General features: G+C 42.5%; 1 protein-coding gene across 1 annotated transcript in view; it reads left to right on the top strand.

The window, feature by feature from the left end:
• Positions 1-25,655, top strand: part of ARIH1 (ariadne RBR E3 ubiquitin protein ligase 1) — a 59,919-nt gene that overhangs the window by 15,537 nt on the left and 18,727 nt on the right. Inside the window, exons 2-5 of the mRNA XM_071754832.1 lie at positions 9,325-9,392; positions 18,117-18,261; positions 23,000-23,092; positions 23,498-23,553. Coding sequence (XP_071610933.1) covers positions 9,325-9,392; positions 18,117-18,261; positions 23,000-23,092; positions 23,498-23,553 — 362 coding nt within the window. The remainder of the gene's footprint in view (positions 1-9,324; positions 9,393-18,116; positions 18,262-22,999; positions 23,093-23,497; positions 23,554-25,655) is intronic.

Raw genomic sequence — 25,655 nt, forward strand, 5'->3', positions numbered from 1 at the left:
TGAGAAACAATATTTCTGGATTATGCTTTCTGACCTGTTATCTTGAGTTACTGATGGGATAATGGAGGAGAAAAGTAGGACCTCTGGCTGTAGCTTGCATCGAATTACAGCCTGATATGCTTTAGCATTTTTGGGGCAAGAAGATTTGGGTAGTTTATTGACATGGGGAAGACCTAACTTTGATGTGCCTGCTGCATGGCTCTTAGCAGACTGATTTCCCAAACAGATTTATTGGAGCAAGTCTCTGCTGTCCGAGTTGTGCCAGTTCAGCCGTTTGGCCACAGGGTGGTCCTGCTCTGGCTTAAAATAAACCAGCAACCCCCTTAACCCATGCTAGTTCCTCCATCTTTTTCACTGGCAGCAGTTGTGCTCCCATTGCTGAGCAGTTAGCAATAAGCCTACAAGCCAGCATGAACTTGGGTTGCTGCTGAAATAAATACATTCTGAGCTGTTCCTTCTTGGTCTGGTGGTGCTAGGATGAAGATTCTTTAGACCAGGCACATTTTACTGCCCTGCCTAGTTACTGCCCTATTTAAAAGTAAAATCATAATCCATACAGCTGTTATATTATCGCATAGGCAAAAAAATAGCTGGTGCACAGCTAAAAAAAGCCTTTCTGGGCTTCAGGAGTCTTCCTCAATGTCTCTGATATGCAGGGGAAGAGATTTCTTACCTGGTTCTGACCAAGCTGTGCTTGTGGTCTAAGCCAAGGTGTTTTGGTATGTATTGCCCAATTATTAAATTCCTCTGCCTTCATTCAGCATAATTGTTTCCTTCTGTGGCAAAATATGATTTTGCATTCTTTTTCCTCCTCTTTGAGCCTGGCATTTGTGAGTTGTCATACTGGTTTTGGACAAGAAGTGAAACCCAGGTGTCATTTCTAGTCTAGTAGAGACTGCTGGTCTGAGTGGCTGTGCAGGACTAGAAGTATCAAATGATGCACTGAAGGTTTGCCATGGAGGGGAGATAAGTGATTATTTGACCCAAACTCTACCTGGATGAACTTGTAGGTCCTTTACATCCTGAGGCTTTTAATATCATCTAGTCCACAGCCTCGCTGCAGTGCTGTGGGCTGTTTACTTCCTCCGCAATGGGACACACTAAAGAGCTACTGAAATAGTAAACTAGAAGAATTATATGGAAATGATGCCATCACCTTCTCCTACTCTTTGCAAAGGCAAGTCTTTGCAAACTCATGAGTGGGAGGCAATGGATTGAATAAATCCATTTCAAAATGTACTCTGTCACCCATGTGCTCCCTCCAGTTTTTTTCTTGGTATGTCAGCTGTAGTGGCTCAGAGGCAACTCTAGAAGCTGTCGCTGGGGCTCCGTTGCTTACAGAGACTAGCTGAGCTTTTGCTAATGTGTTGGGATTTCTTGTGGTGGGAGACACCAGGAGGGAGGAAACACTTTGATACAGCCTTTTTTTGGCAGTAAAACAATAGAGTTCCTTAATTTAAAAGAATTAAATTGAGGAATGGTTTGTGAAAGCATGTACATCAGGAGACCTTGTTCCATAGTCTTGAAGGAGTGCACAGTGGCTCAACTTGCTCAGAAGCACAGGGCCTCTTAATCTATGGGCCTTTGCTCTTTAATGGGTTGACTTTATCCTCCAGAACTACAGCAAAAGGAAGTAGAAGCCAAAATGTTCTTCAGATTAATATATAAAACAAGGGTTAACATCTCTCTCTATCAAACCATAAGAGCTCTTGCTATGGAAGCAAGTGTAGCTGAAATATTGGAAAATACCTTACCTGATGGTAGCTGATTTGCAGTTTTTAATTTGTTGTTTTGGTGGCAAAGCTTTTGCAGTCAGCTGAGAGCTGGTGCTGCCCAGCACATGTGAGCAGCATGGCAAGTCCATCAGCTCTTTCATTTAGAAATATTACAATGTAATTTCAGTTTTCACATTTCCAAATTTGCTAATTCATCCCAGAACGGTCGCTTTAGGTTTTTTTGTTTGTTTGTTTGTTTCTGATTTAAAAGAGCTTTGTTAAACAATGGATCTTTGTTGTGGCTCCTAATCATTAACCTGAAAACTTTCCAGAAGTCTCCCAGAAAATGTAAGGCAGCTGACTGCTTCATTTCTGTCTCTTGAACCAATTAACTGAAGTAATAGTTTTCTCAAAAGTTGCTTTTATTATCTTCCTCTCCTAAAAGTCTGTATGTTCCTCAGAGCTAGAAGCAATCACTGAAGTGCAGATAGGTTACTACAAACTGAGATCATAATACCAAGCTGCCATTCAGTGCCATCAACATAATGGTACTAAATTAGTAGTTCTGTAAAACTAAATTTTCAAAATGAAGAAGTGATTCGAGAAGGGAAGTTAGAGATGAAGAGGAAGCTAAGGAGATGATGAACATCCAAGTTGAAGCCTATGTGTGTTAATGGGAAGCTAGAGTGAAGTGATAAATGCCAGTCAGGAGGTCTCAGTTGACAGCAGTGACTGCCAGTGTTACTGGGAACTGGCCTGGCTTCATGTGGGATTATTTCGAAATGTCACTAGCGAGAAATAGGTAAATTTGGGGGTGATTCAGAGGTGGGTAGTTAAGAGTTGTTTTTACTGGGGCTGTAGGATGCAAAGACCATATTCTCAGTGGGTGTACAGAGATGGAATAGTACTGATTTTGTTGTTATTTACACAAGGTGCTTGGAAGTTAAGTTTCTCAGATCTATCAATGTGTGTATGTACTGGCCCCATAAGCCATGAGAGGGGTGATAGCAGAAACAGACCATGGTGTGATGCTCTCCAAGCCTCAGGATGGCAGAGGAGGAAAGTATGGATGGGTAGTGGCAGACTCATCTGTTTAGCTGCTGTCCTCATCTTCTCACAGAAGCCCTTTTATTTTCTGTCTGTAATTGAGCTAGGGAATATTAGATTACATCAAAGTTTTCCAGCAGCTTCTTGGAATGCTCAGTTGGTGTTGTTTAAAAACTACTAACTTTGAAGATACACCCTTTTTTGGAGATCATATCCTGGAAGTACTCAACACTTAGGTCTCATCTTCCACATTCAGGTCCTGGAAATTGTATTTAGCTGCTAGAAATGAGGTTTTGTGCTTGTAACATTTCCTGTAATTGTTTCCTGAAAGAATAGATGTGAATGGATCTTCACAAATGAAGGTCACTCAGTGCACTTGCAAAACAATGCAGACCTTAGGATGAGTCTCACTGTGTGGTGATTCAGGCTAAAAACTTGTTCTAAACACTTTCTGCTCTGTATGTTTTAAGTTGAAGGTTACCTGTACAGGGCTGAGAAGGGGTGCAAGTGAAGAGCAATTGTTTTTTAAACCAAATAGATAACCTAGATACTGCAGATTTGGGGGCTGAAGTCTTATGTTAGTACCCAATAAAGGAGGCAGCTGTATGGTGCCTGGTCAGTTGTGTTGGTTTTTCTTGCTCCCTGCTATGGGTGGAGAAGCAGCTGTTGTCCTTCAGAAGGGAGTGGTAGGTTTGGAAGTTACTGAAGACTTATGGGTGGGGGTTGCTTCTCGTGCTCTGTGGTGGCACTTGTTGCCACTTCATTGCCTTGAAGTGTTGACTCAAGGTTTAGGGCATTCCTGCCTACAGACTACCTCCATGACCTGTAGTCATCTGGAAAGCAAGGGGGGAAACATGGTCTCCTGACCATCAGTGAGAGCAACAGCTGAGAAAGCAAAAAGTCTCTGAATTTAACAATCTTTTAAACTTCCTCATGGTGAGGTTGCTCTTATTCTACCTGCTGATGTAAAATGCAACATGTTGGCTATTTTAATGATGCTTCATCCATGGACTGGTGTGTGCATGGTTATAAGCTTTGGGGTTTCTGTTTGATCCCGCACGAGCTTGGAAGGGCAGCTGGAGCTCCATTTGGTGCTCTACTCATAGCAAAGGTTGGGTTTTTGACTGATTAAATATTTACAGTGGTGGTGCAATGTGCTGTCCTTAGATGCCACTTTACTGAAGCAAATGTTTGTGCTGCTTGGTTTCTGACAGGCATTAGCCTCTGAGCTGTTCTTTTGATGGCCCTTTGCTCTTCCACCAGCGTGTGCGACGTGTCATGACCAAGCAAAACTCTTCTTTGCTGTCAGCTGATGTGAAACCAGTGGTTTTCTTTCTGCTGGGTAATTGAAATATGGTCATGGGCCACTTAAGCACCTGTGGAATATAGCCATGGATTTTGTTGAGGTCTGAACCACTTACAGATGGCTAAGGCTTGGGCAAACTGATGTTTACAGATTGATGAATGAAAAGCACTTATGTAGGGAGACTGAGCTGGAAATGGTGTCAAATCGTTGTTGCTGTACTGAGTCTAAAAAACCCTCTGCTACTGGGCTACAGGTGGTGCAGTTGGGATAAAAACTGTTGAAATGTAAAAGGTGCTGTGCTTAGAAAACAAAACCAGCCATGAAATGGAAAGAAACAAAATAAAGAATTTACCTGTACTGTGTCTCAAGGAGGTGAGACAGAATTTTGCTGGAGAACTGAGCTTAAGTTGTTCTTAAGTGTTTTTTATCTGCCCTGAATGCTGAAATTGGAACATGAGCTTACTCCAAAGCATGTGATGAGAAACTGAACTCTTAAGATAGGCTTTTCTTGATGATAACAGCAAGAATTAACTGCTCAGCTTGTTTTCCTGGATGAAAACATGATGGATCAGGTACTGCAAATTGTTACCCATCAAATTATGCTGCTTGGAAATTCTGACTTTAATGAGTGTCCGAGTGACCTTTAATTTATAATTCACTTATGCATTTAAATGCATCCAGTTTCTTCCAATTCACAGTTTCTTATTTTGACAGCAAAAAAAATTCAACTCAGATACTAGTGACCAAGGTTTCTGGTTTAATTAAATTAAGGAGTTTAATTTTATTCAATAATGCTGCTTTGGAGAAGTCCAGACCCCTTTGCAGTGTTTCCTACCTCTGTATTCCTGCTTGCATTGTTGCACCCGAGCATGGAAAAGAAGGTAACAATAGTAAACGTAAATACCTCCAGTGAAAAGAGATGATGAAGTGGAATCTGTTTGGAACACATCTGGGACCAGGCTGTTTGTCAGCCTTTAAAAAAAAAATAAATCCCTGCCAAAGAACTGATTGTGTTTCTCTCTGGGCAGAGCTCTATTATGAATGTTTCGTTAGCAATGTAGTTGTGACGGTGAGTCTGGTGAAGTGCCCTGAGATTCTCCACAAAATGGCTGCTTTCCGTGGGTTTCATTGCTATCTGGATATCAACAGGCTCGCTGCCCCAAGATCTGGGCCATCTTCCTTGGCTTCAACATGTAAAATTTAAGAGGTGGCTGTGGTAAATTATATCGGCTGTTTCATCTTTCATCGAACCATGTTTGGAGGAAAACAGAGCATTTGGATGTGTTTGCCTTTCCCTTGCTTGCTGTCTTGTTCTGCCTGCTTTACTTCGTACAGTTTTATTTTGTAAAGGGAAAATGCCCTGTGTGGAAGCACGCTTCTCCCTGCTGCAGCTCCCAGCCCAAGAAGTAATCCCGTCTGAGCAGCGTTGTAGCTCAGATGTGGTTTAAGAGTCGTAGGCAGCAACCCAGTGTGCCAAATGAGAAGCCCCTCCAGCTTCAGAGCTGTCAGCACACCAGGGCTGTGTCCCCTGCTGTCGTTTAAATGTGCTGTGAATTTGTGCAGTGCTGGGCAGAGGCTGTGTCCTGTGTGGTGGCTGAGGGAGCAGGGCTGGAGCACAGTTCCTTGCAAAGGAGGGATTGAAACATCAGGTGATTTTGGTGTCTTTTTCATCTCATATGACTGAGTTGCAGGACACAGCTGTGCAGCAGCTAACCCCTCCTTGCAGTAGATGCTGTGATTTACTCTCCCAAAGCTGCTCCCAAATAATTATGTGGTGGGTGTGCTCATGCAAACAATTAATGTGGAGCAGCTGTTATGCAGTACCTTCTTGGTGTGCTTTGCTTTAAATTAGAACAATCCTTAAAGCCAGAGGTTTTTGCATTTGTATTTGCATTAACTGTGGTTTACATTATACAAACCAAGCCTCTTAGTGCTGCCTCTCTCCCTCCCTGTCTTCAGTGCTCCCTGCAAAGTGCTGGCTGTATGTCTGTCCACACTGTGTACAGGCAAGGGCTCTCTTGTATTAATCCTTGCCTTCTGTATCAGTGAAACACTCGTTGAAGTTTTAAATATGAGATCTTGCATGTGGTGAGCACAGAAAGCAGGCAGTCCAGCTATTTCTGCTAGGTACTTGTCATGCCAATTATGTTTTTTTTTTGTTTGTTTTTTTTTTTAAATTAATATGCTGAACAAATACTGTTGTAGGTAGGGGAAGCTAAAGTTCACCAAACCAGTAAAAGCTGCCTCTAACACTTTGTGTAATACTCTGAGACTACAGAGTTGGTCTCAGGAGCATAATTCTAAATAATGAGCTGTGTTGTACACTGCTGGTGCAGTGGGAAAGCAGCTTTGATTTTGGGGTGCTGGGACACTTGACAGGTCTGATCTGGCAAGAGTTTTGGAAAGATACAGTGCCATTTTGATAAGAAAATGGAGAAGCCAGAAAGGAAACAAAACCCTCTTGTTTTTTGCAACCACGTGTCCTTTGGTGAGTGGTGTTTGCTGGATCTGCCTTGTCACCCTTGGTATTCCCTTCAGACTGCTTTAGTTCCTTACTAATGCGGGTGAAGGGCTGAAGTAAGGTGCTTTATATATGAGTGAGCTGGAAAGATTCCATGGAGAAACCTGTACATGCTATCTGCCTGCTATGTTTAGGAGGGGATTTCCCAGTTTGAGGCAAGACTTGCCCTAGAACATGGAACATTTTTTTAAAAGTGAAAGTTTTGCTGACTATAGGAGCTGGTATCATAACCAAGATAATCTAGAGATAAGATCAGTTTGTTACTGAAGTGTATTTTCATCTTTTATTAATTTGATCTAGGAAGCGTGCTTGTTCCTTTAAGTACTGCTATGTAATACAGGTACTGTTACAGAAAAAGATACAGTAAAGACACAGATAGAAAGTAACATAAAGATCAAAAATTAAAGCCCTGAAAAAGGCTACAGTCCTCCCTGAAGCTGGAGTAGCCTATTGGTGAAGGAAACCCTTCAATTCCCATACAGCTCCTTGGTGGCAGGACTGACATAGCTCAGCTGCTCACTCCCCTTTGCCTGCAGTGCTGGCACAGGCTCTGGGATTGATGCTATTGGAATCTTTTTCATTATTATTATTATTTTTTTTCCTGTAAATGGGGTTCTGTGCTGGTTTAGCAGGATTCCCAAGTGGCTGCAGCAGCTTTAGCAGTGTTGGCTGGGCAGAGCACTTGTTGGCCCTACTGCTGGGGCAAAGGGTGGGGTTGCAGCTGCTTTGGAGATACAAACTGCAAAGAGCATCCTGTTGCCTGAAGAGCTTCTCATGCTTTCCTCAGGGTATATGTTCAGTGTATCCATACTGTGATCTCACAGCGAGGTGTATCAGCTTGCTGCTTTGGCTGAGAGCTACAAAGAGAGGGGAAAATGCCTCTCCTCACAGCAGTGAGCTAACCCAGCTTGTCCTAGGGCTACATCATTGCTGATTTCAATGCAAGAACATGGGTAAATCCACCCGAAAGCAGGATTGCCCCTTTGCAGGTGGCTGCAATGCTGTTAACCTGACTCTTGCGAGTGTGTGGAGGGTTGGGGTGCTGCCTCCCTGCTTCCTGGTGGGCAGTCACTGTGTGGTTGTGAGCTGAGCACCTTGTGCTATTGCAGTGAGAAGCTTGGATCCATGTTGCCTGGGAGACTCGCTGAAAGAGGGATGCATTTTCACAAGACGAAGTGTTTGGCAATATCAGTTTCTGTTCTTTCTGCCCTGTATTGTGTAGCAGATGTGCTGTCCCAGCTGTCTATGGGGCTCCTCATGGACTGGATCAGGGATTTGGTCTCACCTTTCTAAAGCTGTTTTTGTTCACCTTGGCTTTTTGAGCAGGAACAGTTTCTAGCTTTCAGTAAGCTGTGCTGACATGAACAGGAAGAACATGCTGGAGAGGGAGAGGAGTGTCACTTTTTTATGGTATAAAGCACAAGACTCATTCTTTGTGCTTAGGCATTCACCCTAGGGCTTGATTTCAGTAAATGTTTTGTTGATGCTGCTGCTGAAAGATGCTGTCCTGCCTGTCCCCTCCTGTGCTAATGCAGCTGTTTGTGTGGTCAAGCAATCAAACAGATTGGGGAACCAATTCAGTGAAAAAGCAACTTAATGAAAAAGATGATGATGGTTCAGTTTCTGAGCTGGTAATTTGCAGTGTTGGTGGGTAAGATGTCTGTATGGGCATGGACTGGTGAGTGCAGGATGTGCAAGTGTGCAGCTGAGGGTAAGGATGGGCTGGGATCACTGCTCTGGGCAGCAGCTTTGGCTTTTGGCAGCTTCAAATTGTAACTGCAGCCCTGCGGGCTCAGAAAATCACATTGCAGGCTTATGTCCTACTTTTCAACAGCTTCAGAGAGTCCATTGAAAATTTGCCCTAAGGCAAACTTCCATTTTGGTATCAAATGGCAAAGTACATGTAGCTGCTCTGGGGGTGCTCCCTGTTGCCTCTTTTGCATGTAAATGGTCCTAAAGCTGAGCCCAGAGACTTTGGATTTAGGGAGCTAAAAGGTGGTTCTTAGGTAACAGAAACCAGACAGTTTGTTATGTGTCTCAGCTCATGTAGGCCAAGTCCTAGCTAATGGTACAGCTTTAGTTGGAGGATAACTTGGGTACAAGCTTTCATTTCTGGTCCTATTTCTTCCCTTCCTAGGCTGGATTTCTTTCCTTAGTTGTGTATTTGCAGAGTATTTTCTGCATCTTGGGGTGCCTCAGGAACGTCTGGGGCCTTCCAAGGATATTGACATCTTATACTAGCATCCAGTTGCTTTCTGGGAGAGTTTTTGGCCAGAGTGGTGAGGCCTGGTGCAAACAAGGATTGTTCTTGTTCTGCAAATAGTGGAGCTTGTGGTGCAGTGGATCTGATGGGTGGCAGTTAGTCCTTTCTCTGTTTTACCAGTGACCTGTGCTTACCTTAGGTGAATGTGCTAGACATAGAGGTGGTAGCATTTGAGCAGCTGATGTGGTAGCAGTAAGTCACCTGTTCCTTAAGTGGTGACTAACCACACTATGGTTCTTTAACCATATTCTCATTTTATATAGTAATTTTGCTTTATAGAGCTTTTTTTTTTTAATTTATCTGTCAAGTCAAATGTGTACAGATTTCCCATGCACATTATCTGCGCAAACAATACGTGTTATCAGACACACCAATTTCCCTGTTTGCTTGTCCAAAACTCTGCTTGGTGTCTCAACAGTTTACTAGCTTGGTCAAGCAGTTACTCATTTATGGTTTTCTTCTCTTTCTCTAGAACCCAGCGACTATTACTCGAATACTACTTAGCCATTTCAACTGGGATAAAGAGAAGCTGATGGAGAGGTAAGCAGCCCTTTTAGCACACAGCCACATTTTGCTGCAGACCCACAAGAAATGTTAATTACTGAATGAATGCAAGGATGTGTGAATGCAAGTCACAAGTATGTGACAAGAAGGTATCCTCTGTAAGCTCTGAATGTTCCCCCTTTAGCAGCCTTTACCAGCTAAGACCAACTCTTTTTTTTTCTTTTTTTCCTTTAACACTTGTTGGACTTCTGAGAAGTTTTGGAAGTTAGCTGCCCCTTGGAGGAAGGGGTGCCTTCCATTTTGAGCACATACAGGCACATGATTTCCAGTAGCTCTGGAAAAAAGCAAGTAGGGACATGTCCCTGTTTTGTTGGAACTGTTCCGGATTTTCATTCAGTTGCTCTTGTGTGTCATTCCAGCATGTGTATTCCTGACATGTTTATTTGTTAGTCACACTAAATTTTTCTTGACTGACAAAGGGGACAAGTATACCCCTGACAAAGGGGTAAAGTATATCTGCCTTGTCTTCATCTTTGCAGCTACAGAGTTGGGGTTTTTTTTGTGTTGGGTTTTTTTTGTTGATTCTTTTTTTAGAGAGTGTGTGTGTGCATACTGGCTTGAATTTTGCCTCTCCCTCCCCCTCAGAGCCAAACATTATGTCAAACTTCTCATCTTTGATTGCCAGCTCTTGGGGGATGTTGCTGGTAAAGGTGCTTTTTTTGTTCTGTTTGCTATTAAACAGTGGAAGTCAAATCTGGCTACAGTAGTAATGCACCTTTTCTTGTCAGTGTCAGTGTTGCTGTTGAAGAGAGTGTGAGGGAGCTGGAGAATTCTAGAACCTGGGGGGAGAATTAGTCTGGACCAGGAGAAGCAGTAAAGGCAGTACAGGGACTTTGTGGTTGTTATGGTCTTTGTTGGTCTAAACAATTACTGAGAGAGAGAAGTGGGTGGTGGATGCTTGTGGGAGGCAGAAGGACACTGCTTGCAGAATTGCTTGTTTTGCCTTCTCTGGATTGCCATTGCCTTTGCCTAATGATCAGGGTGTGAGAAGATAGGGACCTCTGCAGTCTGTAAAACAGGAACAACTGTTGATTGTACTGTTGTATTGAGAATATGAGTTTAACAGCCCATAGGTGTGCTGGGCAGAGGTAGTGCAGTTTCAGCTTTTATGCAGGGTGCAAGTCTGGAATAGCAATAGATTTTTGGTCTGCTAGTAGATAGTTTTGAAGTCTAAATATTTCCACTCTCCTGAGATAATGGATTTAGGACACCTCTAGCCCCCTTTGTGTAACACTTTCAGTTAGTGATGGCACTCAGGTGTGTCTTTCATGTTTTGTTTGGCCTAGATTATTTTTTTCCTGAGGTGACTGTATTTTTAAAGCTTTCTACTCTTTGCTTTACTTTCCTGAGATTGACCTCTTTTAGTTAATGTTGGCAGTACAAAAGCTTTGTGTTACAAATATAGTCACATTGAGGCTGTTAAGCATTCTGATTTAGTTCCTTCTCTATAACTTGTGTCCATTCACTTCTTTGCATTTGATTTTTTTTCTTGTGCTGGTTCTTTTAGTCAGGTTAAAGTTCACTCTCCTTGGCTACCTCCATCGTACCTTGAGATGCCTCTATATGTGTGCATTGAAATGTCGTCCCATTAATCAAGAGATTTTTCCTTCTCACAGAAATCTTGTTTGGTAAGGCTGTTATCGATTTAAAAACAAAAAACAAGCACCACAAAAAAACCCAACAACCCAAAATATAATAAATTGGGCTGTGGGTTTTTTATTGGGTTGTGGGTTTTTTCAGGGGGAAGGCTTTTACAGTTTCCAACCAGAACACTTAAATAGGTAGACTTAAATATTTACAAAGTCCACTGATAAACATTTCCTCTTGGTACATATTCATTAAAATACTTACCTTAATTCTGTGGGATTACTCCTCAGAATAATATAATACGTGACATTTGCTTATACAGTTGTGCTGCACACTAGTCTCAGTTCTGGTGCTGACTGATGTCCTGTTGTACCAGAACACTAAAACATTTTTTTTTTCAAGCAGCTGGTGCTGCTATCTCTCACTTCTTCACCACATAGCTTCCACGAAGCCTTTTACAGTGCTCTGCTGATGCTCATCTGGGTGAAACCAGGAGCAAGAGGTTGACGGAGAGGTCAAGGGCCGGCTCTTGATGTTCAAGATTTTGTCGAGGCTTGGGTGGCAGGTGGATACTTCAGTAGCCAGGATGCAGAATAATCAGTTTGAAATACTGATGGAGCTGGAAATGAGGCCATGAGCTAGCTACAGATAGCATGTTTTTACTAAAATAGAGGTTGAATGTGACAAGCTGATTATTCCTAAAGTTACACTTGGTTAGCCTTATAAATCAGAGATCACTTTTGAGACTTGGTTGGCTTTGTGTGTCCAGCAAATCTTACTGCCCCATTGTGCTAGTGTGAGCAAGTTGAAATCCACTGAGAAGCACTCCTGAGGAGTTTTTTTGGTGTTTTTTGGTTTTGGTTTTTTTTTTTTTTTTTTGGTGCAGTGAAAAAGACACCAAAACTTAATTCCTACTTGAAAATAACACTATCCATGTGTCTTCAGTGTCTGACCCTGAAATGTTTTGTTGTATCCCCCCACTGGGAGACTCTTAATTTAAAAACTTGAGCTGGTATAAGTTTGGCCTCTTTTGTTCCTAATAACCATTAGAAAAGCTTCCCAGGAGATTCTTGTTTCCTGCAGTCTGGGTGAGTTTAATGCTTGCTAAGATGTAATGTTTGGGTGCAAGTTTTGGTCCTTGATCTCACACCAAGTCAGAGGTTGAACTCAGTTGCCTGATGGGTTGTGTTTACAGGACATAGCCAGTGTCTGTTTTACCTGAGTTCAGCATGAGTCAGCATGACCTAACAAGTAGCCTTATCAAACTTTGCCTCTAGTGAAGCAGATAAACAAAGTGGCTTCTTTTCTCAATAAGTCTTGAGTGTGATAAGATCTGAGCTCATGAGATGAAAATCACAATGTTTTAAAACCATGAGAACCTCTTTATGGCTTTTTCGTTTTGTTATGCGTATTTAAATAAGCAGTTTGTTGTCAGTGCCAGCTTTATCACAGCCTTACTAAGAGGGAAGATATGTTGCAGGTATTTATTCCATTCACAATGGAGTAATAGCCACAACTGAAAAACTGTTTTGTCCACTGCTGAAATATTAATTACTTGGCTATGTCTAAAAGCAGAATTGGTGCTTTTGGGTGGATTTGTTTGAAGGAGGGAAGTGGGTACTGGAGGAAGTACTCAAGCTCAGCTTCTGATGTGATGTGCCATACATATTTCAGAGAATAAAGATGGTAAAGGCTATGTTTTCCTTAGTTTCAGAGCCACTAAAATGCTCAGGGTGCTGGAACACCTCCCTGTGAAGCCAGCCTGAGGTATTGGGGTTGTTCAGCCTGGAGAAGAAGCTATAAGGTGACCTTATAGCAACCTTCCAATATTTGAAGCGGGGATACAAGAAAGCTGGGGTTGGGCATTTTGCACAGGGATGTAGGGAGAGGACAAGGGGAAATGGCTTCACACTTGAAGAGGGAAGATTTAGGCTGGACCCTGGGGAGAAATTCTTCAACGTGAGGGTGGTGAGACACTGGCCCAGGTTGCCCAAGGAAGTCATGGCTGCCCCATCCCTGGAAGTGTCTCAGCCCAGGCTGGATGGGGCCTTGAACAACCTGGTCTGGTGGGAGGTGTCCCTGCCCATGCAGGGGGGGTTGGAACTGGATGATCTTTAAGGTCCCTTCCAGCCCAAACCATTTTATGGTTCTATGATTCCTTTGTCTCACAAACTTGGTTAATAGCTATGGGAGACTAGCAAGTGCAGATTGACCAAGTAACCTCAGAAATAAGTGAAAGAAATGCTTTGGCTTGTAACTTCATCTCGCATTCCAGTTTTACCATGGCTGATCGCATCCATCCCTTCTGAGAGGAATTTTGGGAATGAACTTCCTCATGATGAAGAAGCTAAAATGAAATGTAGCTCTCCTGCTTTGTGTTCCTCCCCTGGTTGTTTTAGTGTTTGTTTTTGTTTTTTTTAAAGAAATCGGGATGTAACCAAAGGCCCAATTTAATCTCTGGAGGTACAGACAGAGGTATTGCAGTCCATTGTACGGGCTTATCTTTGTGGCCTTGTATCTGTCTGCCTTCCCTCTCAGCAGAGGACAGATGCCAGGATGGCCCCAGTGGCTTGGCTCCTAGCCCAGATTGCCTCTTCCCCTTGTATTCAAGGTCCAGCTCCTCTCTGCAGGTACCTGGCTGGCTGCTTTGCTTTGGGCAAGTAAGTGCTTAACACTATTCAGCAGAGGCTGAGCAGGTTGGAAAATGTGTATGGCAGGGGTTTTGTAATGAAGAAATCTTTTATTGTGAGTATACTGTTTCTCTGACATTCATAAATGCCCTTTCTCTAAAGTAAATATCCTGAAATGTTTACTAGAAGCAACTTTTTTTTCAGTGAAAAGGCTTTTCATCTCTGATACTCCCTTGGATAGGATTTGGTTATGTCTAGACAATTGTGATAAGGCAGTTACCAACAGCAGGAGAAAATTCGGAGGAAATAAAGAAGCTGACAGCTTGATCTCTCTGCCAAAAAGACTTTATATGTTATGGACATGGTGTTGGTAAGCAGTGAAGAAATTACAGACAAACTTAAAAATAATTCACTTGTGTCTGTTCCTTTTAAGCAGCAGAGATAGCAACTTGGTCTGTGATCAAGAGAATGAATGGAACTGGATGTTGAAGTCTGTGATATTGAGCAAAGAATGGGGCTGAATAGACCATTTCTGAAGTATCAGGAGGGTGGAATTACCGAATATCTGCATTGCAAAGGGGAAGGAGGGCAGAGGATTTAAAAGGCTGTTGAAGGACTTGTGCTTCTCCTTAAGATGAAAATAAGAAGCAAACTACCAAGAAGCAGCTGTTTAATAATGAGAAGCTGAAGGATGGCTTGAGGAAAAATCACGAACCTTGGAGTTGTGAAGGAAGTGAGCAAGAGATTCAAGGGTTTCTTCCCTCATGTTTCACAGCAAAGAGGATGGCATGCAGCTGTATGATAAACTGTGTAGCATATACATTGATTCAGCTGTTAGTACAGTGTGTGTGGAGTTACTTTGCTCAAAGGGAAGTTGCAAACTGGATGGAATCTCTTAGCAAGTCTCTTATCAGATAATTTTGGCATGTTTGTTAGTGTTAATGAGTAACTCGGCATGAATGTGTTTGGAGGCATTCGATTCAGAGGAGGAGCCAAACATCATACAGGAAAATGCAACAGACAGCTGGGAGGATCCCAGCAGTGAAAGTGGTGCAAAATGTCATGAGAGGTCCCGCCAACAGAGATGCAAAAGGAGCTCTGGAGAAAGGTAGACATTATTTGGGATTTATTAGATTAACAGGAGAAACGGAGGTGAAATTGTATGAAGTTGTAGTGAAATTTTTATCAGAATTGCATATATTTTGGCCTCTTGGTCTCCAAGGGGATGAAGAAATGGAAACCAGTGGTAGAGAAGATTTGGGACACTAAAGAGGAGAAATAAGTCTGTCTGCTCTGTTGGCAGTGGGTGCTAGATCTGCTTCCTGTGAATCCTATGAGGAAGAGCATGGGAAGGGTGAAGGGAGATCTTAAATGGATAGCATGTGTTGATGATTGAACAAGTGCCAAAAAGGTGTGGTTACAGGAACTGGGAGTTGTTCCTAGCCATCAAAGGAACTGAAGCAGTATTTTGACCAAGCCCTTGGTCTGTTTTTATAAGGAGTGGTGGAGGAGTTGGAGAGATGTTGGACTTTGCAGCACTCATTCCAACTGTGTATTTTCAGGGAGATCTAGGTTTTTATCTGCCTTTTATAGAGTTCTGCTTTATAACTGCTCAGTGACAGCATGATTGTGAGTCTGAGACAGATGGGTGCAAACAGCTGTGGAAATCCCTTGGGCATAGCATCCTGGCACACAAAAAGAGTTCACCCAAAGACAACAGCGTGAGGAAGGAAGAGTACCCCATGCCCTGTTTCTCCTCAGCACTGGTGAAGTTTACAAGTGGCAGTCCCAGAGACTAGAGCAAACGCTGTAAGAATGAAAAGTGCAGCTGAGGTAAAAACACAAAACTTAGCTTTTTTCCTTAAAATTGTGTTTTTTCTCTCTCCTGTGTGCAGCCCATACAGTCTCTCAGCTTCTTTGTGTGCTTCTGTTTAAGTGAAGCACAGACCAGGTACTTCTCTGGTGGAAGTCATTTAATATGAGCTGCTGCTCATGCTTTGGGGTATATTGGTGTTTTGGATATGTTTAAATTGGTTAAGGACTCCAATCTGTACATCCTCTTTGAGTCACCTTTAGCCCCAAGAAACACAGTGTCAAGTCACTTATTTTTCTATGTGTTACTGGGAAACATCTGAAATCCTGGGAAGGAGATGGTTGTTGTGATGTAGTTATCTATTGGTACTTAGAGGAGCTAGGTAAATCCAGGTAAAAAGCAGTTGTTGGTGACTTTCTGCCTATTTTGCAGAGGTTTTACAAAACTAGAACTGCCTGGTGCAAGTTGAGTTTCTGATGTAGATATGCACTCTTCAAAACAGCTCACCATTACGGAGATCTCTGGTATTTCCATAAGCATTTAGGTGACCACAAGTGCCAGTTTTCAAGTTACATCATAGCATTTGTTTTCAAAGCTATTTTCTTTACAAATGTCATAACCAGCTCTCTGTCCACTCTCTTCGGTGAAGGATGTCCTACGCTGGGTGTGTTGCATGTAAGAACAGTTTGAATGCTGGAAAACTTTAGTGGAGTTAATATTTATCCATGACTGTATTAAAAAAGTACTCCATAAACTAGAACCATGCTGAATTAACTTATTAAATTTTTCTAGATATAAGTAACACTGAAGGCAAACAAAGTAACTTGATTTAGGTAAATCCCTGAACTGATACTGAGGAACAGTGGCAAGACCTCATGTATCTTGCAATGCCAGAATTCACCACTACCTTCAAAATTCAGTGTCTTAAATTCAGGCCTGAAGTATGTGAACAACAAACATATGAAGCAAGAGTGGATTTCACATTTTTAGCTGTAAGTCAACTCTTGTTAGTAGGTAGTCCTGAGCTGCAATGGAGTTGGGACTTTGGGGGCCTAATGTCAGATAAGATGACCTAGGCAGAGGCCTTTTGGTTGGTGTTGTATGCCAGGCCTAGTCCCACAGTTTTGTGACACACCTACTAATTTCTTTTCTCAAGCAGCAAGTCTTGATTCTCCTCTGTCTGTTGATAGTTACAGTTTTGTTTGGTTTTTTTGTGATAAGCTTAAATACATGCCTTGGAAAGACTCTTAGCTTGAGCCTTGCCTGCCTGCTCAGCTACAGTGAGAGTTGTCTGCTGGGAGTGAATTCACTGCTTGTATATGGGACTGGGATGTGGTCAAATGTATTTGGTTATTGTTTTGTTTTTCCCTAGGTAGATCCCAACTGACTTGGATTTAACTTGCTGTTATGGTGGGGAGGGAAATGACTGGTTTACTGGCATTGAATGCGGGATGTTCATGCAGGCAAGGTTAGCTGCTTAATTATCAGATTTAATTAGTTCTTTGCAGCTGCTGTAGGCTGGAGAAAGAGGTGTATCTGGATGCTGTGAAGAGGGTGACCTGCCTACTAATAGCTCTTTCAAAACTGGTTCTTCTCACCAAGTCTAAGCTTTCTGTGAGACTGTAAACCAAACTGATTTTTTTTTTTTCCCCCTTAAGGGAACAGGAACTAGAAAGTGGCCATTCATCTGCCCCCACCAGTTTGGCATCCTCCCTTCCAGGAGATAACTAACCTTGGGAAGCATTGGGAACTTGCAATTGTGCTTTTTTTGGAGGCTGTTAAAATATCTTGGGTTGTCAAGACAAAAGGTGCTCAAAGGGCTGGGATTTCTGGCCCAAGAGGTGGAGTCTATGTTACCTGTGTTGTAGACTTTGGACCTGGGCAAGGTGTTTAGTGTGAATATGGACATGGGCCTCACTGCAGATCAGAGTTCTGATCTGACAGGTGCCTGATCCCAGCAGCAGTTGTTCCCAGCCTCTGGAGAGGTGCCTGTGAAACAGTCTTCCAGTTGCCTTGATTGGAGATTGGTGACCATGCGTAAGTGCTCCATCAGCTGAACCAAGCATCTGACCCTGCTGACACATTTTCCTTAGATCAGAGAAGGAAGTGGCAAAAATTAAAGTCAGGACCTCTTTGGGCGAAACAGTGTAGAAAACATAAAATACAGAAATTAGGGACCTGCTGAGTCACAAACCATGACTGATTGCTGCTTACTGCCCCCCCTTGCCCCACCTTGATATTTTGGTAATTAGAATATAATGGAAAAATAGAAGGCTTAAGCTGAACAGATAATTGAACTTGGAGGCGCCAAACCTGTGCTTTAGCAAGGAGTTCTGATGCCTGGACTGTGAAGTAAGACATTCTTATTTCAGTTTTGTGTCCTAGAGCTTTGCAAAGAAATGACTGTGGGGGATCATGAATTGAAATGCAGCTGGAAACTTGAAGGTAGCTGAATTTTTAGGAATGTGCAATTCAGACCCAAATCTCAGAGATCACGTGGCTGTCCAGCGTTCACTTCTATGGTCAGGGCTGTATTGTGTTAGTGAAGTGTTTCGTAAAAGTAATGAATGTGTGAGTTTTTTAAAGTATGTACATTTAACCTCCCCAAGATAATCTGAAAAATGACTTGCAGGGAAGTTAAATTTTCATTCTTTTGTGTGTGCTGTGCAGGTACTTCGATGGCAACTTGGAGAAGCTCTTTGCAGAGTGTCATGTAATTAATCCAAGTAAAAAGTCTCGAACGCGCCAGATGAACACAAGATCTTCAGCCCAGGACATGCCTTGTCAGATCTGCTATCTGAACTACCCAAACTCGGTGAGTACCTGGCAGCCAAGGTGGTATCTGACCAAGAACTCCCTCAACTTTGCTATCTGAACTGGAACTTTCTTTTTTTAAACAAACCTCAGTCACTATTAATTTACTATGGTTTTGGGATTGTATTTAAATTATTACCACTTCGGCAAAACCTTTGAGAGATGTGAGGTTTGGGCAGCAGCGTAATAAAATTCTTCAGAAAAAAACCATTTTTACAAAGGTCATATACCAGTTGAGACATGCAAATAAATCATACAAGAAAGGAAAAAAAAATTATGGGGAAAGCATGACAAGTAAAAAAGGGGAAAAAAAAAAGCTTATAAAAGTAGTAAATAACAATGCTAAATAGTCAAGCTAAAAAGACTAGAATACAACTGAGTTGGGAGTAGAAGTAAAATGAAATTGTGCTGTTTGATGAACACAACCCATGATGCTGTCTTTGGATCTTTACTGTGTTTGTGCACTACCTTCTTAATTGGAAGATTAGGGTTGAAATACTAGGGTAGAAGTTCTAAATCTGGCTTGTGGTAAGATTGGTGATAGTGCTTCTTTTTTTGTAGCTGTTCAAAAAGTAGTGCTATGCTTCTCAGAGGTCCAGGCTTCTGCTGTGTTACCTACAGGCAAGCAGCTTGCTGTGGCTTTCCAGAGGCAGGACAGAGTGATGGAAGATCCTAGAAGGAAACGAGATTGTTGGAGAAGCTCCAGTGTGAGCATTCATCTATGGCTTTGCCAAAAGGCAGGGTGCTGACATACAGGAGGCATTCATCCTTTATTAGAACCTGGTTGACCTGGTCCTGACCCTCCAAAACATCATAACATCTGTCTGGCCTCTAAAGAGCAAAGCAGCCCTTAGGTGAGGCTTTTGCTCTTGCTCTGTGTGTACTTTGTGAACTTGCTTTTCAGCGAGAATGGAAACCTTTTAGAGCTTTGGGATTTATGAGTAGCCTTGAATAAAGTCCGCCTGCTGCTGTGGGCTGCCTGCAGGCCTTCCCCTTGCTCTGGAGTAGGCAGAGCAGAGCAAAGCCTGGTTCCAGGCAGCTGAGATTCTTGGTGTTAAGATCAACTATTGCTCTTGAGCCAGTAACCACAAGACTTTGTTCATCTCCTTTTAAGCCTTGTGTGCACTGACTTTCTTTTTAGAGAACAGCTGCTAAGGAGAATTGTTGCTTGCTTTGCATGAAGTGCTTTAAAAAGGGATGACAAGCTTGAGGAATTTCTCTAATCCTCTACCTTATGCTAAAGGTTTAATCACTGCAGAGTTTCCATGTTGGGTAGTGAGGAAATAACTTGGATTTTAGGCTATGCAGCATTATTAATGTTTAATTATTAACAGGAGAAGGACTGAGGGGGGAAAAATGGGAGGAGAAATCTTTCTAGCATCAACTTGAGGAAAAGGTCCTTGAAAACTTCAAATTTGGATTTTGTGTTCTTAATATATTCTTCTCCCCCCTTTTACGTAGTTTCTGTGCTGAGTGGGTACGGTATGCCTGTCACACACAACTGAGAAGGCTTTCCTCTGGCAGGGGGAATGCTGCTTGGTTTTGGAGTTCAAATAGCACAATAAAAATAGTAGTGTCCCAGTTATTAGAAGAGCAGTTTCTCAGCTGGAGCAGTGAGATGCTTCAAGTGAGCAGAGGTGTCTCTAGATTGATAGTATTGATAAAGTCAAGAGATAACAGAGGGGAACCTTTTTTTTTTTTTTTTTTTTTTTTTTGCCATACATAAAAGTTGGAGCATATAGAAAAATCAGCATTTATGGTTTCTTTAAAAGGCTGCAGTGTCTCTGTCTAAGGTGACCGTAAGCCATCTGGTTTGAAATCTGTTATGAAGCTGTTGTGGTCAATGTGAATTACAAATTCTAGGATAAGTTACGTTAAATACCTAAGCTAAAATCAAAGCTTTCAAATCCTCTTGCAGTGGTCAATTTATTTTTTTTTCCCCAGGGGAAAAAAAGAAAATTAAAAAAGCTCTTTTCTGAGAAGCTTCTCCTAGCCTGAAGACAACTAGGAGTTAGGAGTAGCACCTGTTAAGAAATTTTACATTGTACAGCAATTACACGGGTGCAGGTGTCTTGACACCATGAGAGGGTGAATATTCATTGGAGGTGGCAGTCTGCCTTTTAAAGAGAAATACAGAGTCTTTATGGCTCTTCAATCATCTCCAGACACTGATCTGAAGTTTTGATACGCACCTGCAAACCAAAGCATTTGATGCTGTCTAGGCAGCCTCAGCACTCTGAAAACTTAGGGGAGAAACTTTAGTCCCTCTGGATCCCCATGAACCTGTGTCAAGTCCTAGTAAGTTATTTCAGGCAAAACCCTTACTGGTGAAGATAGGACTTACAGGTTCATGGCTTTGCCCTCTTTCTCTTTTGCATCTCACCCTCGGGTCCCACTTGAAGGGAAGGCTGGTGAGGTGAGGGTGTTGGAAAAACATTGTCCTGTTGTCCAGACTGTTTGTCCTATGACCAGACAGGTTAGTCAGTTTGTCAGTGCCATTGTAACCACTGAAACTGGAGCAAGGCTGAGCAAGGCTGTTATGTTGAACAGATCTTGGAGCACCTGACCCCTTCTTTGATCTGTTTGGGGTTCCCAGAAGAGCAGGGACAGGTATTGAGTGGCAGCATACTGCTGCTAGCACCTGCCATTGCAGGCACAAGTAGGTGATGAGGCCACTTGGTGAGTTTATGATGGCCTGCTTTTTTTTTTTTCCTTGACATCTACTGTCAGCTTAGCCAAAAATAATTGGGAACACCCTCAAAGTAAAGAAACGAGTTGAAAGATACTCTGAATGCTTTGCAGCCTGGGAGGAATTGTGGTCTCTGCCTTTTAGGTGGGGATTTGACAAATCTTTTTGTTTCCGAAAATAACTGAAATGAGTTTTAAATGAAGATATGTGCTTGCCTGTGTTCTGTGGTGCTTTGCTGTGTGTGCTTGCAGCAGGATTATTTATGTTCGTTAAGGAATGACCCCCTTGTCCGTACATCCTTCCCTTTACATGTTGAAAAACCTTAATTCTGGGAAAAGATCTGTGCCATCTTTAGGCTGGTTGTGTGCTGTTGGGGTTTCAAAAGTTGGTTGTTTTTTGTTTTTCCCAGCCTTGGAGTTGTTATACCTTGGCCTCATGGCTGCCTGCCTCTTCTCCCCTTGAGCCATGGTGGCAGCAGGACACACCATTAATTTTATTTTTTTTCTCCCAAAGAAAGGTTTGGGTGGGTATCTCTCTTCTCCCTTGGAACAGAGTCAGCTGCTCAGCTCTCCTGTCTCCTCCCTGACCTAAATGTCAGGTTACATTTAACCCTTTGCTGTTCCTGGTAGGTGCTCCGTGGCAGGACAGTGGGAAGAGCAGAACTGAGCCCAGCACTGCAGCGTGTTTCCAAGGCTCAGGTTCCAGCCTGTGCCCATGTTGATGGCAGCAGTGCCAGACAAGTGTGAATCACCAAGTGGTGAGGCCATGGGAAGAACATGTGAACAAGCACCTTCCCTCTGCAGTCAGTGCCTGAGCAGTGACAGACGGGCATAACCTGCTGGGTGGACAGAATGGGCAGTGTGGTGGGGAGTGGTATTGAATCTCCAGTGGTTAAGAGGTTTTTTTTGGTAGAACGTAGTTTTCTAAAAATAAACTCTCTCCTTTACTTAATTAACAGCGTCCTGCTGCTGCTGGTTTTGGCTGTTTGGCAGAGGAAACAGGGTTTCTTTCACTTATGGGGTTTCATACAAATTGATGTTATCTCAGGGTGGAGCTCTTGTTTTATCTTACTGGCTGGCAATAAGATGGTTTGAGATGCTAAGCCACCAAATGGTAGCCTGCACAGTGGCATGAGAGACCTGTTTTAAATATAATTTGTCCTTGATCCTGTCTCTGGGTGTAAAATAACTTTAGGATGAGCTGAGAACTCACTTAATTTTTCTTTCCTCAGCAGTGTTTGCTTCTCGGTCTCTTGTATAATGAGCTATTCAACCCCAGATGATTTCATGACTTAATGTGTTGTAGATGATGCATGAAGTTGTCCTTGTTGCTGTCTGCAGCAGCTAATCATTATTGAACTTTATTGAGCCATTTACACCTGCCAATTAGGGTCTTTAGTGTCTTCATCTGATGAGCATCTGGGTTTTAGGGAGAAGTTTACCCAGCAAGTTGGCAAACTTCATGCATGCACATTAAAAGTCTAAGTACACATAATTCTTTTTATTACTGTTGTTTAGTGCTACCCAGTACCACAGACTGCTGATCCCATAAAGCTTCCTGTACAAGAGGGAACTAAATTAGTGCCTGTGCTTAGTTGCTGTGCGTATTCCGAGACTTCTGGGCACTATCCATATGTGGCAGCAAGCCAAGTGGGAAAAAACAGGAGGAAAGAAGACCCCGTAGCATCTTATAATTGTGCCCTGTTTGGTCATGGTGTGTTTATTTCACTCTTTTTCGAGAGAATAACAAGGAGAGAGCCATGCATGCTGTGCTCTGTACTCCTGAGATGGGATCAAATCATATAGGCAGGATGGAAATGTCAGCCACATCTTTTCTTGCTGTTGGGGATCAAAGTCTGGCTCTGGAAGCATGATTAGAACTGCACTGGCAATGTTCTCTGGTGCTGATGATGCAAAATAAATAGTAGTGTCTCAAGTATGATGTGGGGGATGAGAGATGAGATAAACATCACAGCACCAAGAATGGTGAAATGACAGGGTGATTCCATGTGGTAAAATAATCCAATGTCTTGTGTTCTTTGTCATTGCAGTACTTCACTGGCCTAGAGTGTGGACACAAGTTCTGTATGCAGTGCTGGAGTGAATATTTAACTACCAAAATAATGGAGGAAGGCATGGGACAGGTAAAACATTGAGACTCTTCTGCCCCAAGCCCTATTTCTGTGTATTGGAGAGGAAGGGGAAAGAAAGGGGAGAATTATTCCCTGCTCAAGTTAAAAACAACCAAGCAACAAACCAGCAAAAAACAGCTTCCAAAATAAAAACAAACAAAAAGCTGAACCCCAAAGCTTGCATGTGGAAGTCTTTGCCACTGGTTGAGGCAAACCCCCAAGGGAGTACATGGAGTTGGTGCCTGCATCTTTGTTCTGGATGGGAGGAATCGTGCTGTGCATGGTGGCACATCTGGGACATGATGATAGAGCCAATGTACTATTTTTGCTGTGGATTGCAGCGAAGTCTGTTGTCTTGGAGTTCTTTGCAGAAAGAGGATAAACACTGTCCTGGTTATGACCTTTTGTTTTTTTCAGACCATTTCATGCCCAGCTCATGGCTGTGATATCTTAGTCGATGACAATACAGTTATGTAAGTATAATGAGCTGCTACCTCTTGGCTTTCCTCCCTTTTTCCATTTTGTTACAGGTGTGTTAGTCAAATGTACTGACTTATAAAAACAAAACAAAACTGCATAAAGGCTTTAAGGCAGCAGCAGAGAGGTCAGTCTTGAACTGCCTGTTTTGATACTGGTGTGTCTCAACTTCCTGTTTATCTCTGAAAAACTCATGCCACAATACTTGGAGGAAAGACTCCTTAACCAATTTGGTCATTATGACAGCAGAATAAACACCAGGCAGGTTTTCCAAACCCTGTTTAACTGCTTTGTGCATTTTATTTCCTTTGATTTACCTAGGAATTTAGGGCTTCCTACCTAGGTCATCCCACTGGTTCACCAAGTCTTATAGCTATAATCTGTGAGTCAGAGGAAAGAAGTCCTGTGTGGAGTCTCATGTGGGATGTGTTTAATGGCCTCTGATAGAAAGCAGTTGACCTTCCAACATAGGGTTTGATGGTGCTGGTATGTCAGCCTGTGTCACTTTGCTTATTAGGTTGTCCAGCTGTAGGATGACTGCTGGTACATGGTGGAGCAGTGAATTCCATGAGCTGCTTTCTCTTTTAATTTGGGTGATCTTACTGCATGAATAACATCTTTTTAATTCTGAACTTTGATTAAGTTAATTTTAATTCTTCATGCTAAAAAGCATCTAAATAGAAGCTCATTGTCTTTTACCTTATTCTTTCCTTCCTGAAGCCTCATTCACTCACTGATATTAATTTGCTGGGTTTTATATTAGTTGCTTTCAGAGTAGTGGCTTGCACTAGGGGTTCTGTAGTCATCAATGTGGGCAGGATGGAAGTGGAAGTAGCCTAAGTGGTTTTGTGCCCTGTTGAGGGGTGGCTTGAAGAGTTCAGTGGGTAGAAACTTAACTGAAGTTGGCATCAAATTTTGAGTGACTTGATTGAGATTTTTGTTTACTGGAGTCTGAACTCAGCTTGTGGTATCATACATTCTTGGAAGGAAATGTCTTGAGTGTTTATTTTTAATTGCAGCAGTCCGAATAAGCTGCTGAAGTAGTGTATGTGGAGCTAGGTAGCTGGAATCTTGAAGGCTTTGGTGGCCTTCCACCAAGAAAGGATGGAGGGTGAGGAGAGCAGCTCTGATTTTTCCTGGTTTGGTTTCTGTTGATTGATATTAGTAGGGCTGACCATCCTTCTGCTACATGTCATGGCTCTTGTAACATGGAGAAGCATGACATTGGGGTGGAGCTGTGCAGTCTTCAACTCACACCATTTGCTGTGTGATTGCCCTCCTCCCCAGCCCCCCCGTGATGGCAGAGGTATCAGGGGCCTGTGATAATAAAATGGCATCGGTGTGGTAAAGCAAACCTCTTTGTCCAAGTAAAACTACAAATGTTTTGTTGAGGCACACCCCCAACTTTTCCTGATCTTACAGGTGGAAGGGAGGCACATTTTTTCACAAAAGCCTAATGCTTTTCTTTAAAAGCAAAGATGGACACTGCTGTAATCTTTATGAAATGGCATGAGTACAGTGTAAGTAATTCCACCTGGAATCTGCACCCACTCCTGTGTCTTTAATTTTTCTCTTAAGATTTTTTCCTTTTTACAAAGTTTCCAGCTCTAGGTTTTAAAGCTGCAGGAACCTAAGATTAATATGCAATATAGAGAGATAGGGGTTTCTTGATAGACCAGAAAATCAAAGTAGATACACCAAGTTAACTCATTTGCTCCCTTGCCATCACCAAGGCAGTACATCTGCAAGTTGAATTATCTCCATCTGAGTCCCAGTTTAGCAATTTAGATTACTTTCCCGGATTGGAGTATTTAACTAGTTCATTGTCTGTTTTCCTTGTTACTGTTGAGCTCTTCAGTAGGAAGGCTGAAGAGAGGGTCCCTTTCTTCTTTGAAGACCTTTAAACTGGCTGAGGTTAATCTGTCTCTAGTCCTTGTTCACTCTCACTGATGCTGCTGGTAATTGCTTCAACCTACATGTAAAGATGCTGATTTCACTAGTAAGCCCTTCAGGCTGCATTTACTATTGGTGTGTCTCATGGCCACTGTTTGTTGGTGGCAGCAGGCTAGTAGTAACTGCTGAGAACCCATTCGGTGGG

Source organism: Heliangelus exortis, chromosome 11 (assembly GCF_036169615.1).
Source record: "Heliangelus exortis chromosome 11, bHelExo1.hap1, whole genome shotgun sequence".
NCBI lineage: Eukaryota > Metazoa > Chordata > Aves > Apodiformes > Trochilidae > Heliangelus > Heliangelus exortis.